Genomic DNA, 17,309 nt, shown 5'->3' with positions numbered 1-17,309 from the left:
AATTTTCATAATTAACTTCTAATTTTTATGTTGAAATATTTATATAACTAATATCATTATATATCGTGGACTATGTCTGTATCATGATACTCATATATTTTTTTAAATTATTATAACTGTTTGCTTAAAATTAAAATTATTTGTGTAGGTGGATGAGCATGGGAGGGAACTCGTAAAGTGGAGTTTTACCGGATGACTCATACTCATCAGGATGGTACTTTTGTTCGAGATGAGTCGAAAGATTTATATGTACAGTATTATTAATATTCTATTTTTTACAATAATTTTAATTTAATTTTGTTAGCTATTAATGTATAACTCTTGTTTTCAAAATAAATACAGAAGAGGACTACATCTCTCATTGCAGAGCGTGACGACGAGTCCGCAGTATCTACACAGCAGAGCCGTATCGAGGTCGAGGTGTTCACAGAGTTGATGCGACCAGAGCGCTACGGCCGAGTGAGGGGTTATGGAGTAGGAGTCACCCCCACTCAGTTATCTGAGGTTAGTAGATATATGCAGCATGCTGCAGCAGATGCTCAGGATTCACGAGTCCGCAGACTCGAGGCGGAGATACAGGAGATTAGACAGAGTCGTGCTGCTGAGATGGAGGAGATGCGACAGAGCCGTGCCGAGATGCAGGCCATGAGGGGACAGATTGATCGACTTACATCTTTATTAGAGATGTATGGCCTATCTCAGATAAACACATATTATTAAATATATATTTTTATATTAATTTAATGATCTATATATTTTTATTTATAGATATGTAAATTATGCTTTTGATATGTTTCTTGTAGGCTCCTGGCACATCAGGCACCCATCGAGATAGTGGCACACCACGTGGAGACTACGACAATCATCCGCCTGTAGATTGATATTATTTTATTTTTATTGTATTCTTATATTTATTTATATTACTCTTGATTGTAATGGATGATTAGTACTTTATTTTTATTTATATTAAACAATGTCTTTTGGTTTGGTTAAATTTGCTATTGAAGTTTGCTTTTGGTACGAATGGTGGTGATTGTACAGGTTTATATTTGAATAATTGATATAATTTTGTATAGAAATGTATGTATTCTTTTTTTTGTATATAAAATTTGTATATTTTTTTTTTCTGTTAAAAAATTTAACGACGCTTATAAGCGTCGTTAATATACTGTTTAACGATGCTTATAAGCGTCGCTAATGACTTAACTGCCGATGCTTCGAAAAGTGTCTTGGTAGAGTGGAGGACGCGTTGTCATTAACGACGCTAAAAAGCGTCGTTAAAATTTTATTTTACGACGCTTTTAAGCGTCGTTAGAAAATATTACGATGTTTTTAAAAAGCGTCGGCATTTTTCGTCTCCACTCTTACATAGGCGACGCTTTCGCGACGCTTTTTGAAGCATCGTAAATCTTAGTGACGACGCTTATTAGCATCGTAAAAGGCCTTTTATAACGTCGCATTTTATCATTTTTACTGTAGTGCTAGCCTGAAAGGAAAGTTTTACCAATCAACTTTAAATTTGAGAAGGGCTTTGATGCTATCATTATGAGGAGTTTGAATCCTCTCTAGTACAAGTTTTAAATTAGGAAGATCCAATCTGTAATCATGAGAGGTTTGTTTGTTGAAGAATAGCAATCAAATGAATCATGCGAATAAGTTGCTATTCAATACTTGGGATCTACCTAGTCACATGTACTGGTGATTGCTTGCGGAACCTCTCTAGTTCAAACCTGAAGCAGATGATCTTATATTCCTTATGAGCCCATGGATGATTCCATCTATATTATATCATTTTTTGGAATTTACTCCATAGCTTTATCTAAAGGTGATATGAAAATGTTAAATTTGGATCACTAAAAAATATATGTAATTTTCTAGAAGGGAATTTTAATCCAGGACCCATCCCAACGCACCTTCACCCTCAACACTCCAGCTACTATCCGCCGTCTCCAGGCCACTCCCTGCTACCCATACCCATTTTTTTTTCTTTTTCTTAATGTTATTTCTTTTTTAGAGCAAAATATCGACAAACTATCTAATATTTAATTGAAAAATGAAATAAAAAAAATGAGCATAAATAAGAACAATGAAAAATAAAAGCAGGATGATAAGAAAAAAGATGGATGATAGGTGAATTAGACATCATATAAATATATTTTTTTAGTTTAAATTCTAATTAAAAAGATTAGAGATTTGAACCACGTTGGATCTCCCGCATGCCCACAGTTTCAGAATATAAGCGGCATCGTGTTGCCACCTCCATTTATAGACTATTAAAAGTAGCACTTCTCCCTTCAATAAGAAACTTGATTTGAGACCACTTTTCCATCGCTGACACGTACATTAATAAAAATATTTCATCATCATGCTGAGGGGAACAAAAGAATATGTCAAGAGGATACTCTAAGCTGAAAGTGTCACCTACCATTAAATATCCTACTTGACAATAAAAAATTTTCTCTTGATAGTCTACATAAGCTATATTATATTTTCTTTAGGTTATCAGTAGACTGCTTTGGTGAGAAAATTGATGAGAGGGGCAAGAGACTGCGGATTGGTTGTCTGGAGTAAAGAATTATTAGAAGATCAAAGCAATGTGACATTGAGACATTCACTTTAACTGGTCAAATAAGAGAAACTAAATAAGAGCTTCCCCAACTGAGGTTCTATGAGTGAAAAAAAATGGAGATCATTCTTCTTCATAGACTAAAAGATATTATTTTTTTAAATAAAAATAATGGTGACATCGTTTATATGACATGGAAGACTTATGTTGAATTTGATATATATTTTTTTAATATGTATTTAGAGGGTTGAAGTTTGAGGAGGTAGGTCAAGGGGCATGTTGGCTTCTGGAGAAGCACAATAGTTAGAACTTGGAGGGTTGAAAGGCTGCTTTAGAATTGGTCAATTATAGGTAAGAGAGGGCTGCTAGACTATCTCTCTCCATGCAGAAAGTCTATATCTGTAACTTAGGGAATCCATCTGCCGGCAAATCCATTGTGACCTCCATCTACTTCCACGAGGTAGCTCCCACCATAACTACCATATAATTTTGCTGGGAGGAACTCCAGTATTAGGACCACACCTACCCAGTGCCACCTTGCAAAGTGACACAAATATCCATACCCTATATTAAATTTAGATTTCCCCATAAAAATATGACATAGATCAGGCAGGAGATCAAGGCTGGAAAGACAAACCATGGTGCAATGATACTTAGAATCATTTATAAGTAGAACAGCATTTGTTTAGTTATGTTAAAGAAGCCAGATCTATTGACGTAAAACTTAGCCCGAAGGGATACCATTTGATCTTGTAGAAAGAAAATTGGAGTTGTAAAGAAATGCTCTATCAATCTACCATGATAAGAAGGTCTATGTATTTTTTTTTATAGTATTTCTGTACCATTACTTACAATGATAACAAATATTAGGATGGAAATATATAACAGTAGATTCCAAGAATACACTTTGAAAATCTCTTGATAAGTGGCGACATGATTTTAGAGATTTAGCGGATTCTATGAATATCCCAATAATATATTTTTGTAATTTTTTAATGAAAAATATATGATGATAGATTACATGAATATGCTTTGGCAATCTCTTAAATATTGGCTGCATGATTTTGAAGAATTTTTTGAAAATTTATATGATTACTAGGTTTAACTAGTTTAAGAGCATATTATTATTATTATTTTAAAGATTGGGAGGGGTTAATCCTTATATTTTTTGTTCCATATGGCCTCATTTTTAAGAGACTTGACTCCAAAAAAAATTGAAGTTCCAACCTCTTATCCAAATAGCAAAAGAGTGATACCATCCGAGCAAGTGCTTGGTGATAGCAGAAATGCATATATTATTCATTATATTTAGAGATCTCTTAATTATTATTGACCAAATTTAAAAAGTATATATTGTCAGAACTGTATGGAACTGATTTTATAAATTGATATGGGATTATTAGAATTATATGGCTATAAGAAAGCCAAATTGATTGCTAAATTGTTTCAATATAATATCTTTTACTTTGAGTCAAATGATCATCACATTTTCTCATAGGTTTTATTTGTCCATCGAGTTTTCGAATTAAGAGTAGATTACAAGTTTGTAAGATTAGGATAGAAGTCCAACTTGACTCGAGATCATGCAAATGTAGCTCAAGAAAAAAAAGGGTTAGACTCATTTGAAAGCCAATCACTCAGCTTTTCCTATCCCCTTCCATATTAGCGTTATCTTTATTTAAATATCTAATTTTAAACTGATTTTCTCATATCCAACCAAATTTCTTTGTGCTCGAATGTATCAACGCTGAACCATAACTGATCCAAGAGGATTTCAAGTCCAAGGGATTTGAAAATCAGACATCCTCATGGGTTGGAACATCAGCTATGAGGCAGATATGTATCTTGTCCAATCTATCTAATCCCACCCCTAACCAAGAAAAGATATACAAAACATTTTTAAAATCATAGAAAACAAAGAATCTTTTCGAAAGAATCAGACCATACATATGAAATTCTCTAATTCAAATCTCAATAGGTTTGAACACTAGGGTTAGGTACATACTTGCATCCAATGCACTTAATCCATTTGCACCCTTAATCAAAAGAAGATACACAAAATACCTTAGATCCGTAGGATACATGGCGCCTTTTTCAAAATATTGGACCATATCATATCCCTATCACGTAAGTTACCAAAAAAAAAACACTAAATAGTAAATATCGAACCTTATTGAAGGGCAATCTTGTAATTGGCCATATATTAGACGCAAACAAAAGAAATATTCTTTCAGAAAAAGGGAATATTCTTCTAATTTTGGGCTTTGATTTCCACTCCTCGCCCCTCCCCCGCTACTATAAATTTTCCCACCAAACCTGACCCCGCTGCCAAGTTTTGGCGACGCTGCCAAAGTTCTACAACAACGTCTCCTCCTTCCGTCAAGAAAGAAAAAAAAAAAAAAGAAAAAAGGGGAAGAAAAGAAAAGAAAATAAAATAAAAAGAAACAACGTCTCCTCCTCTCTCCACTCCTGCCGAAGCCCTCGTTTTTCCCATCCCGAGGGCGATCTCTAGCTGTAGATCCTCTCCCTCGGTCTCCGCCTCGGAATCGACATGTGGCGCGGTGACCCTCGTCGTCTTCTTTCTCTCCTCTCTTGTGCCTGTTAAGATCCCTCCGAGCACCTCTTTTGGTCCTCGTTCTCATCGCTTTCTTTGGGTTTCTGGCGGACGACCCCGATTCCCTATAAAAGGTGAGCTCAATCAAGCTCGCTTTGTGTCTCCGCATTCCCGACTTTCTTTGCATGTGCGGTAGCTTTTTTCGTGATTTCATAGTGTTTTTGGGACTGATGTGCGATTTCTATCGGGAATGGGGAGGATTCTTGTGGGGAAGTTTGCCTTTTGGAGATTAATTTGATGGGTCTCTATTATGTTCTTGTTTTGGGTGTTGTGTTGTGTTTGATACTGTTGTAGAGTTGAAATTTACAGGGATCTGATATGGTGTTATGAGAGCCGATTTTTACAGAGTTTGTGGTTTTCCTCTTCCTTTCTTTCGTATATCTTTAAGCATATTTGTCATTAACTTTAATGTGTGTGAAGGAGTTTGCGGTTAATTGGTGAAAATATTGACTGAGGAATGTGTTTACTGAGCTTTAGACTTTTGTTTCTTTCGATAATTCTTTTTAAACCGAAAATTTTGCAATTTCCGATGTGCTTATGAGCTGGGTTTAGTATAATCTTCATAGTTTGCTTATGTGACTAAACCACACAGTAAGCAAGAAAAATTACAGGAATCATATCGTTGGTTTATATCTCACATCCAAAGTCAATGTTGAACACAAGATGTTCAAACAAACTGATTATTTTTGCTGATAATTTTCCCTTTATTTATAAAGTAATTAATCATTTAACCATCATGTCTATGTTCTTATGTCTATATTTGAAATAGGTTAGAATGGCTGCCACCTCATTTCATCAGGCCATTGGATCCATCCACGCCCATGGGTGTCACAGCAGCTTTGGCTCTCAGAATGGAATTAGAAATTTGTCGGTGAATATGATTTCTAGGGGTTTTGATGTTGATGTACGGCTGGTTGCAAGGGGAAATTGCAGCTCTGGGAGCTGGAAATTGAGTGTAACCCATGCATCAGGCTCACATTCTTCCGTAGCTGATCCAGTTCAAATACCATCAAAGAATAATTCTAGTGACTCAAAGAAAAAGCCACGTAAGTCTTTTTCATCTGCAGCTTTTGTTATACATTGGAAACCCTCAAGATTGCATGCAAAGCCACGTAAGATCAAAGTTCTGCCGCACCAAAAGGATATGATCAGCTAGTGCGATTATAATGTTTTGCCTCTTTGACTACTGAACTTATTTCTTTTGAAAAGGCTTACTTATTTGTTTTTTTTTCTTCTGTTTGCAGATGAAACTGCGCTTATATTGATTCGGCATGGTGAGTCTTTGTGGAATGAGAAAAATTTGTTTACTGGATGTGTTGATGTACCCTTGACTCAAAAGGGCGTGGAGGAGGCAATTGAAGCTGGAAAAAGGATATGCAACATACCTGTGGACATGATCTATACTTCTGCTTTGATTCGTGCTCAAATGACTGCCATGCTTGCCATGACACAGCATCGCCGGAAGAAGGTTCCCTTTTATTTCTATATTCTTAAATTTGGTAGTCACACACACACACACACACACATCTACTTACGTAAGACATGTTAACTTTATTTCCTTTTTCATATCTCTTGATTTTCAGGTTCCAATCATCACACACAGTGAGAGTGAACAGGCCCAGAGATGGAGTCAGATTTATAGTGAAGAAACAAAGAAACAATCTATTCCAGTGATAGCGGCTTGGCAATTGAATGAGAGAATGTAATGACTTCTTCACTTCTTTTAAGAATATTTCTTTACTTGGGCAAATGCTAACCTTACTTTGGTAGTGCTGCTTTGGTGTATTAACTGTTCTTTCTTCTAGGTACGGTGAATTACAAGGTCTCAACAAGCAAGAAACAGCAGATCGATTTGGAAAAGAGAAAGTTCATGAATGGCGTCGCAGTTATGACATCCCTCCCCCAAATGGAGAGAGTTTGGAGATGTGTGCCCAAAGGGCTGTTGCTTATTTCAAAGAGCAGGTAAAATTCTTAAGTTGATCGACTAATTTCATTGTAAACATTTTTATATGTTGGCTGATGCATGTTGTGGATCATTTTTTCATCTTATGATGTTTCTGGTTTCTTTTTATTTCATTGTAAAAATTGGATTTGATTAATAAGTACTTATTTCTGAGCAAGGTTTCAGTAAGGGTGTTATTTTATTACAACCGACCTCAAGGGAAACCATTGTTCATCTTGTGTGATTTCTAGTTATTTAGTATTAAAATAATTCGTTATGACAGCCATTGGAGCAGAAAATAGCCAACAATAATGGAAAAATAACAGTATTATTGTCTAAATCACTGTTCGGTTGATAAAATATTTCTTTTTCAGGCAGTACAAACATTTTTTGAAGGGAAATTTTTGGAAAAACAAATTGGATTTTGAAGAGAAATGCTATTTTAAGGGAGCAGTGTAAATGGCAAATGTCGTTTGTTATTTGCATTATATTGCCATTGTGACAGCAAATAACCCACTATAACAGCCATTATCTTTTTTCCTGTTATTTTATATAAATAAATGAGGGGTCCTGGGACTGTTATATGTAGGAAACAAGTTCAAGGTTATCCATTATGCATTTTCAAAGGAATAAAGCTTGCATCTCTAGATTAGTGGTTTATTATCTCATGTCCTGACATACAAATGTACCTTTATCATCTAACCCTCAGCATAAGAATGGAAATCTTGTTGATATTTTTTGTAATGAAGCAGCCCTAGGATGGTCTTTGTCTATTATGTTTTGCATTCAATTATCAGCTATTCTACTCAAATATCTAACCACTGGAAAGGATTGTATGGCAGATTGAACCCCAACTTTTGAGGGGAAAAAATGTGATGATTGCTGCACATGGGAATTCACTAAGGTCTATTATTATGTACCTTGACAAGCTGACTTCTCAAGAGGTCTGTAAATGTCTTTATGTTTGGGAACTTTTCTATTCTCATGCATCCATAGGTTGATGCATTGGTCTGTGTATGAGTTTCAAATTGGAAAGTAAAATTATTCTCCCTGCAGGTAATCAGCCTTGAGTTGTCAACTGGCATTCCTATGCTCTATATTTTCAGAGATGGCAAATTCATCAGGAGAGGGAGTCCTGTAGGACCTTCTGAGGCTGGTGTTTATGCTTATACTAAGGTCTGCTACTTCTTCACACTTTTCATGTACGACTAAAATTTTCTTATAAGCATTGAATTTTTTGGCCCAACTCTTAAACTCACTAAACACTATTCCCTCTTTTAAACATCAATTTTGTTAATGGTATACCATACGATCATAATAATAATCACATGCTATGCCAGATGTTTATAAACTGCAAAAAATACAGCACAGGAAAGATGTGTATAAGGTAATTCTACACTAGGAGAATGATGCTTATTTTCAATAATTGCAGCATGATTTGATATTTTTTCTTTTTTAATTTGGATTGGGCTTTCTAAAATTTCGGATTTCAGACACCTTTTTCTGTCTTTTGCCATGAGTGGACGGACTGATGATGTTTTGGGTTATTGATGTTTTGGATAACCCATGGCATATGCTGTATGTGAGTGATTGATGAGACATGTTCAGATATGGTTCCACCCCTCTGCTTTTTTGGGTTCAAGGAGGAAAGATTTGGAGGATAAGGCTATTATGAGCAGAGCTTGGTAAGGCACTAGTTGACAGTGATCATACTTGGTAAGTATTTAATAGTTGGTGAAGTTGATGGCTCCACACTGGAGGCATGCTCTGCTATATGGTAGGGTTCGAAAAGAGTATGGGAATAGAGTAATTAGTTCCTCAGCATAAACAGTTGAAGTTGTGACAAGGTTTTAAAGAAGCGATGTTGACAGTGTTAGTGAAGGATTTATAAAGCTGATCCAAATGTGTAATGTGACACTTGCTCTGTTTTTAGATTTTGTGACTACTTGCTCAGTTTGTGTACTCAGGCAGGAACAGAGATGGGATAGATTGGTCAGGGATAAAGCATGATTCGTTCTCAAATGTTTTTGGCCTCAAGCTAATCCAATTTAAAATTGGTATTTGGTTGGCTTTGATGTATGCTTTCTTTTACCATTGGAAATTGGTAGTTCGAGTCCTGTTTTGGCTGTCCACTGTTTTAAATTGTTTGGCAGCATTTTCTTTTCTTATGAGGTTTTTAGGGTTAGTAAGTGTTGGTTGTGACGTTATTGTAGGCATTAGGTACTGACCTGAACTTGGTATATGGAAAAAATGGTTGGGTCTAGATTTTTCAGTCTGAGTTGGTCAAACATTATTGTAGTCCTACTATTTGTGCCATAGTGCAACAATATTTCTAGGTTGCCTGTTTGCTGTCAATGCTGTTTGTCTATGCTTTTAGGAAATACCAAGATTTGCCATATTGGTTGGCACTGCACCGTACAATACCAATACTGAGCCGGTACATAGTCTTATACTGTACTGACACCCGATATGTCTCGCTGTCTCATATTGTATTGTGTATCGACACTATAATAGGATGGTACTAGTATGGGGTCTGGTACTGAGATGAGGAACTTTGGAAATACAATTGTTTTCAAGGAGATATCCTTTTGTAAGATCAAGAACTGCGAATGTCGCTGGTGCTGATCCTAAGTCTGAATGAGGGTGGGTGGATTTTAGGTTGCAAGCTATTTGTAAAGAACATATTCAGCCATGAAATATCTCCGAACTTGATATTTAGGCATCATCTGTTTTTTGTGACATGTTATAACCTAAGCTGATTGTGGCTAGGAGTAGAGACAGCAAATGAGGATTCAGGAAGCTGACCCAAACGGTTGGACTGAGGCTTGACGGTTATAGAAGTGGTCAAAAAGAAGAATGGATATGGAAAAACTTAAATGACATCAAAGGTAAGCCTGACTAGGCATTTTTTGTGAATGAGGATTCATAAAGTTGACCACGAAAAGTTGGAACATGGCTTGATGGTCATGGTTATGTTTATCAAGAATATTGAGTGTTGAAAAGTACTGCTCGAACTTAGGGGTAGGTGATGCTTATCCTTGAATGCTGAGTTTGAAGGATCCCTGGCGACGTAATGTCAACAAAATACATTAATTTATTCTTGTTACTATGTGTATTTGAATCATCTCCTGTCCTTGATATTATTTTCCAGTCATTTGTTTATATATATATATATATATATATTGTATTACGAGCCATTAAGTATTAACGCTTATGCTAATAAAAGTAAAGTACCATGTGCAACCATAATTAGATTCTTTAGCAATCTTGAGGCCTTATTGTCTTGGTACTTATGGGTGGTCGAAAGCAGGAATAGACGTGATTACTAATTCAAAATCATCTATAATTCTGTTGAAGGCCTGTTATATGGTCTAATATCTACTTACTAAAATCTAGGAAATTATCACTGCAGATGCTTTAATACATAGGGATGATTTAGTGCTCTAGAAATCTTCAGATATGGTAACAGTGACAATCAGTCTTTGCTGGGGTAGTTGAATTTTTTCTTCCTGTCAACAGATGGTTGAATTTTTATTCCTCCTGTTAACAGAATGATGCTGGGGTGGAACTTGGCTTGGGCTGGTCTCGGCATGAATCTGACCAACACAACCTGTTAATAGTATTTGTTTTTGGGTGAGGCGCTAATGGTATTGGTTGGGCCAAGATTTTGTGAACTTGGATTGGGCTTAGGTTCAAAAATTCAAGCCAATATAATTTATTTATTTAGGTTTTATGTAACATTCTTATTATTTTATTGGTAATTATGTCTTTAGCCCTGATGAATTATGAATCTTGTAAATTGATCTGATTGAGATCCCAATGTAACTGACATGATGGGTTGTGTAGGAGGAACACCAACTCATGGTAATATTGGGTTGTGTTAGAGTTTGGAGACTTAAAGATTTGATATGGTTATGGTTAGTCCTTAATCTTTGGCAACCTGCCAAAGTTGCAGATATAAAATTTATAAGGTTCTATTGAATATTGCTGACCATATTTTCACTTATACGGTATTGACTGAATGGATTACATAGTTTGAAAGGGATTTCCAGCCCTGGAACAATTTCTTTAAATAAGGGTAGGTTTGCTCCTTATACTAGCTAGTCGATCAGCTGATTGGCCTTTCTTGCCCCTCTGTTTAGGAAATTGGTATAATCAGAGAGGATTTCAAAATTTATCTGGTCTCGTGGATTATTTCCCTCAAGCAAAATTTGTCAAGATTTTTATCAACTTCCCCATTATCAACTTAAAAGGTAGTGCTGACACAACGCAGAAATCTGATATGCAGCCCCCTATTGCTTCCTCTTCAACTTGTACTGTTACAATTGTCAGAGGAGCAATGGGAAAATTACACAACAGTTGTGAAAACTAAAGCATTTCTTATACTGTAATATTGCATCTATGGATATTCTTGCTTGGGAAACTGATGTTTGTCATCTTGCAGAGGATAGGTTAAATGTTGTTATTCTCTGGGAAAGCTTTAGTCTGCTAGAAACATTAACTTAGATGATAAACATCGTTCCAAATGGTTTATGGAAGATATATATGTTGTACACAATGATATGGATGGAATGCAACTAAGTTCCTTGACCAAATCATGGTGGCACAGTGTACTTGATGGCTTAAAAGTTTTTTAAAACCATCTGTTTCTTTTCCCTGCTTTGCAGCTGCTGATTAAATACTCGATAACCAATTCTGTAGTCTTTTTTATTATCTTCCTTATTGCTTATTCCTCACTTTGGTAATCATCTTTTCGATTAATAAATGATTTCTTCTCATAAAACATAAAACAACCATTTCCATGGAAAGGATTGATTGTCATATTTCAATGATTTCTGGTATGAATAACAAATGAACACAAACCACACTCATCTTGCAACATGCAAAAAATTTCTTGTGTGCAAGCATTTTTATAAGCACTGCTGAATTCTTGCTTAAAGCATTTTCAGTCGTTGACAATATGAGTCATAATTCTGTCTTTCAATGCAGAGCTTGGCTCTTTATAGGCAGAAACTGGATGAGATGTTCCACTGATAGGATTAAGCAGGTAATCTCTGTTTTATTTGCACTGTGTTGCATGTGACCCCAAGAATTTGTTTTATATTTCATTCCTTTTGTTTTCCAGGTCAATAACGAAGGTCGTCTCGGTTAGTGATGGCTTAAGCATTACCATTTTGTGATGTCTTAGTGGCTTCAATCATATGTGATCAGTTCCATGGAGTGGTTGTTTCCGACTGATGTACAAGAGACTGTCACTGCCTTCAGTTGTAATGCAAGATCTCCACATGTATTCATGATGGGATCAACAACCATGTTTTGTTACAATTTCCTCCACATAAGCTACACATAGAACAATAATACGGCGAGCATTTGGCTGGTTACTAGTTTTCTCATAGCTCAGTCCACTGGTAGCCTCAGATCCCATCGCTGGAACCATGCTGAGGTTGATATTTTGGCTTCCTTGGTAACCAGTTGGTAGGGCGGTTGGGTTGGCTCTCTGCTCTTTACCATTAGTTGAATTGAGTTTCTAATATTGTGAACATTGAGCTGTTTGGAAAGGATAAAAATGTTCTTTTGTCAAAAAATCACGGGTGCCAGGGGTTATTTCTACTTTTTTTTTTTTTTGGATAGGACTGAAGGTTCTTGATTCTTAATATCGGGCCTTAAATCTTAATGTCTGCTCTTTTTCACAGTAGGCAATTTTCTTAAGCTTGCTTGCATAGGTGGCATTGTACAGATAAGCGGCTTTTGCTTTTGTGGTAAAAAAAAAAAAAAGTTAATCCTCTGTATTTTGTATGAATGTGCAAATATTTCTTTACATTTCCAATTACTGTAGCGTCATCCTTGCATTTTCTGAATTGTTGTAATGTTGCCCATGGTCCTCTTAATCGGGGCCAGATTGAAGATATGTATTTGTCAGCTGACATGGATGTAGCTCATAGGAAGTACCTGCTTGTCAGTTGATTTGAAGAGAAGTGCCTACATATCAGTTGATATAAAGGAATTATGTGATGATTGAATCTATTATCATGATCATCCTCTTAAACAAAACATATTTTCAAATTTTAATCGTAACTCCATCTTTTTCTTCACCCATCCTTTTGAAGATGGCCCTATAGCTCCCATTGGTGATCCCTCCTCAAGCTACCACCATGGTCGCTGCTCTCTCTGGTCCTCATCCTCTCGGCCGTTGTCACTCTTGTCGTCCTCTACTCTTTGCTCTGCTTTTTCCTCCGCTTTTCCCTCTCCTTCCTGACCTTAAGGATGAATGAATGTTGGCCTTGATAATAACTTGCCTTATTTGAAAGAATAAACGAAAGCTGAGAAAGATGTCGAGCATTTTCTTCGATGTGTAGAGAGAGAGATTTTGCTACATTCAAGTTATCCTATTGTGATTGAATGCGCCATCTGGTATTTCATTTTGTTCTTCTAATGGGTTCAAGTGTTTTTGCTCTCTTTTACTCACCTCCGGCAAAACTACGAGTTAGCAAATTTCATATGTGTATCATTACCTTTGCCTCTTCATGTTGAGTATAAACTAAAGAGCAGGATCAAGTGATATTTCATCCATTCTATAATTGTTAAATGCTTTCGGTATATTTTTTTCGTATATTTGAAAGAGGAAGGGAGAGATCAATAAATGGTGCCATTTGGGTAGGAGATGGAGTTTTTCTCATTGATACAGAATGGAAGCATTTGTTTTTCTAATTTTTATTTCTTATTGGTTGAGAATTGTAGAAGACAGAGAAGGAGAAGAGGAAAGAGAGAGAGATGAGAAGGAGGGAAGAGAAAGGACGAGAGGAGGAAAGGAAATGGTTGTCATGCCCCAACCCGGACATAAACACGGCCATGCTACCGAGAGATGGACCCACGATAACACGAAAGTCAAAATTCTTCTTAAATATAATAACAGGTGTATCTCAAATAAATGTAATAATAAAGTTCAATTCAAATATTTAATTAAACCAAAACTGATTCAGAGCATCTAAATCCAGAGATAAAATAATTCAAGTCTTAAAATTCATAATGACTACAATCCATAAACATAAATTGAATTCTTAGAGCAAAATTTCTAAACTTGCTTTGCTGATCTCCAAGCCTGGATTCTCTTTCCTTTGGTCCTAGCCTTATTTCTCTGTACATGAAAAAGAAAACAAAAAGAATATGAGCTATACTAGCTCAGTAAGTAGACTTCCGCTTCTTTACCGGATCAAGCATAAGTTTTCTATGATAATGCATCATTTAGCAAATAACAATTTATTACAAAAATAAATATTTCATAGAGCATATGATAAAACAAGTTATAAGCTCATCATGCATGCATAAATCATGTATATTTCACAATTATGAATCGTAAATCATTTTCATCATGTATTCATGTCATGTTTCAAAACATTGCTTACAGACATTCTGCTAAGGTCACTATTATACCCGTGACAGGGCATGTTTCTTAATCGACAGAGTTCTTAATTCATGTGCCAACTTTATACCCACTGGCAGGGCCATGTTTCGTGTGGATGCTAGCTCCGGATGTCGACCTTCCCGAAGGGATTCATTCATAGCTATCTGAGAGCCTTTGAAATCATTTTTATCTTTTTTTTCTTAAAACATACATATACATAAATAGAAAAATAATGAAATTTCATAATCATGCCATTTTTATAAGACATATTCATAAATCAATGCTCATAATAAAATATACTTTTTCATATCACATATGCCGATCCTTATTTATGAAAATTATGATTTTATCAATAGCAATTTTTTATATAAAAGTATGATCATTTAAAATAAATAAGTAGCTTAAAATCTACTTACCTCGATCGTCGGGACCTTTTAATCTTCCTTAAAAGAATCAGACAGTCCTATTTAAAATATTAATCATTAATAAATTTTATATATTTAATAAAATTACATAATATAAAAAATGACCGATTTGATGATCAGTCCAATAAATCTCCCTTCGGCTCTAAACCGATTTAAGGTCATAGGTCCTAGAAGTGAGAAAGATAGCCTAATAAGGGATTCATAGGATTTTTGGAGAGAGTTTTTTTTAGAGGAGGAAGAGAGAGAAAAGTAAGAGAGAATGAATCCAATTCTAGAGAGAGAAAGACTTTAGAGAGGGATGAGAGAAACTTTCTTCTTTTTTTATTTTTATTTATTATTTTATTTTTTTTTTTTTTTTTTTTTTTTTTTTTTTTTTTTTATTTTTATTTTATTATTTTATATTATATATTTTTTTTTCTTTTCTTTTTTTTTCTTTTCTTTTCTTTTTTTTTCTTTTTTTCTTTTTTTTTCTTTTCCTTTCTTTTTCTTTTTCTTTTCCTTTTCTTTTCTTTTTCTTTTCTTTTCCCTCCCGTGGCCTTCTTTGGCCGGAACAGGGGACCTAGAGGTCCCGTTCCCTACGTCGGCCGTTCACGGCCACCCCTTGCCCGGCGGTGGCCGGCGGCAAGGGAGGCCTTCCCCCGAGTTCGGAGGGCCCGTACCGGCGGTCGGGGATGACCGTCGGTGTCGGAAAATCGGAGAAAAGAGAGGCGAAAACAGAGGTTTCTTTTCCAGCAAAATCCGGCGACACCCGTCGCGGCAATCGTGCCCACAGGCACTGGAAAGAAGGGAAGAAGAGAGGGAGAGGAAGGAGACCTTACCACAACCTCCGGTGACCCCCACTGGCGTGAAATCGCGGCGAACACAGGTCGAGGAGTCGCGGCTTCAAACGGGAAAATCGGAGAAAAATCTCGGCAATCGTGGTGACTGAAGGATCTACCCATAGAGGAGAGGAGGGGGTTCTTATAGAGCTCGTCCTAGGGTCTTTTAATGGCCCTAGGACTCCGATTCTTGATCGGAATCGGGAGAAGAGGAAGACTCCGATCGGGAGTCTTCCTGCTCTATTTTTTTTTTTTTTTACTGGGCTTAGTGGGCCGGGTTTTCCACATTCTACCCCCTTAAAAAAAAAATTTCGTCCTCGAAATTTAACATACCTTCATTTTCAAATAAGTGTGGATATCTCGTCTTCATATCGTCTTCAAGCTCCCAAGTAGCCTCTCTTTCTTCATGATTACTCCAATGAATCTTTACGTATGGAATGGTACGCGTCTTAGAACTTGCTCTTTTCGATCAATAATTCGCAGGGAAAATTCTTCATAGGTTAGATCTTTATGAACTTGCAATGGCTCATACTTTATCACACTGTTTGGATCAGGTACAAACTTCCTCAGTAGTGAAACATGAAAGACATTGTGCACTTTGGATAAATCTGGTGGTAAGGCTAGTTCGTATGCAACATCTCCTACTCGATTTAAAATTTCAAAAGGTCCAATATATCGCGGACTCAGCTTGCCATGTCTCTCGAACCTCATGACACCCTTAGTAGGTGATACTTTTAGAAAAACATGATTACCGACTTGAAATTCTAATTCTCTTCTTTTTCTATCTGCCCAACTCTTTTGTCTATTCTGTGCTGCCTTGAGTCTTCTCTTGATTAGATAAATTATCTCTGGCATCTTGAACTAACTCGGGATCAATTAATTTCTTTTCACCCATTTCATCCAATACAGAGGGGATCTACACTTTCTTCCATATAGGGCTTCATAGGGTGCCATCTGAATACTAGAATGAAAACTGTTATTATATGCAAATTCAATCAATGCCACATGATTATCCCAATGTCCTCCGAAGTCAAAAGCACAAGCTCTTAACATATCCTCTAGAGTTTAAATTGTCCTTTCAGATTGGCCATCGGTCTGAGGATGGAATGCAGTACTAAGCCTCAATTCTGTTCCCAAAGCATCTTGAAAACTTTTTCAAAATCTAGATACAAATCGTGGATCTCGATCAGATACAATACTTATTGGAACACCGTGCAGACGTACAATTCCATCAATATACATCTGGGCTAACTTATCAACTGGAGTGCCAACTCGAAAAGGTAGAAAGTGAGCTGATTTAGTAAGCCGATCAACAATCACCACACTGCATCATTTTTTTCTTGTTGTCTTGGAAGTCCAGTAACGAAATCCATCATGATATGTTCCATTTCCATTCTGGTATCTCTAATGGTCTTAGCAGACCAGCAGGTCTTTGATGTTCGGCTTTCACTTGTTGGCATACCAAGCATTGAGATACAAACCGAGCTATCTCCTGCTTCATTCCATTCCACCAGAAGAGTTGTTTTAAATCTCTATACATCT

The 17,309-nt window shown here is 36.2% G+C and overlaps 2 protein-coding genes across 5 annotated transcripts in view; both read left to right on the top strand.

Moving 5' to 3' along the window:
* The window catches only part of LOC105060392 (alpha-mannosidase At3g26720), a 68,096-nt gene that overhangs the window by 25,829 nt on the left and 24,958 nt on the right, over positions 1 to 17,309 (top strand). The gene's annotated exons all lie outside the window — the stretch shown is intronic.
* LOC140859719 (2,3-bisphosphoglycerate-dependent phosphoglycerate mutase 1-like) lies at positions 5,030 to 12,491 on the top strand. Of its 3 annotated transcripts, none has more exons than XM_073262094.1 (9): positions 5,030 to 5,254; positions 5,950 to 6,226; positions 6,425 to 6,648; positions 6,764 to 6,882; positions 6,986 to 7,142; positions 7,965 to 8,066; positions 8,179 to 8,298; positions 12,112 to 12,169; positions 12,248 to 12,491. In XM_073262094.1, the coding sequence occupies exons 2-8, from the start codon at positions 5,956 to 5,958 to the stop codon at positions 12,154 to 12,156; spliced, it is 1,038 nt and encodes a 345-aa protein (XP_073118195.1). In that variant the 5' UTR covers positions 5,030 to 5,254; positions 5,950 to 5,955; the 3' UTR covers positions 12,157 to 12,169; positions 12,248 to 12,491. The 3 variants fall into 3 exon arrangements, with proteins under 3 accessions (XP_073118195.1, XP_073118197.1, XP_073118193.1); XM_073262096.1 differs by having other exon boundaries at positions 5,114 to 5,254; positions 5,955 to 6,226; XM_073262092.1 differs by lacking the exon at positions 5,030 to 5,254 and adding an exon at positions 5,374 to 5,527.

The sequence above is a fragment of the Elaeis guineensis genome, chromosome 1 (assembly GCF_000442705.2).
Source record: "Elaeis guineensis isolate ETL-2024a chromosome 1, EG11, whole genome shotgun sequence".
NCBI classification, from domain to species: domain Eukaryota; kingdom Viridiplantae; phylum Streptophyta; class Magnoliopsida; order Arecales; family Arecaceae; genus Elaeis; species Elaeis guineensis.
The sequence above is the reverse complement of the archived record's forward strand: the minus strand, read 5'-3'. Positions and strand labels throughout refer to the sequence as shown.

Excerpts from the sequence above, each read along its gene's own strand:
- LOC140859719 (XM_073262092.1), top strand. The coding sequence starts at position 5,507 with ATGAGAGCCGATTTTTACAGA. Across the intron at positions 6,227-6,424 it reads TGACTCAAAGAAAAAGCCAC|ATGAAACTGCGCTTATATTG; the intron begins GTAAGTCTTTTT and ends TTCTGTTTGCAG. Across the intron at positions 7,143-7,964 it reads TTGCTTATTTCAAAGAGCAG|ATTGAACCCCAACTTTTGAG; the intron begins GTAAAATTCTTA and ends ATTGTATGGCAG.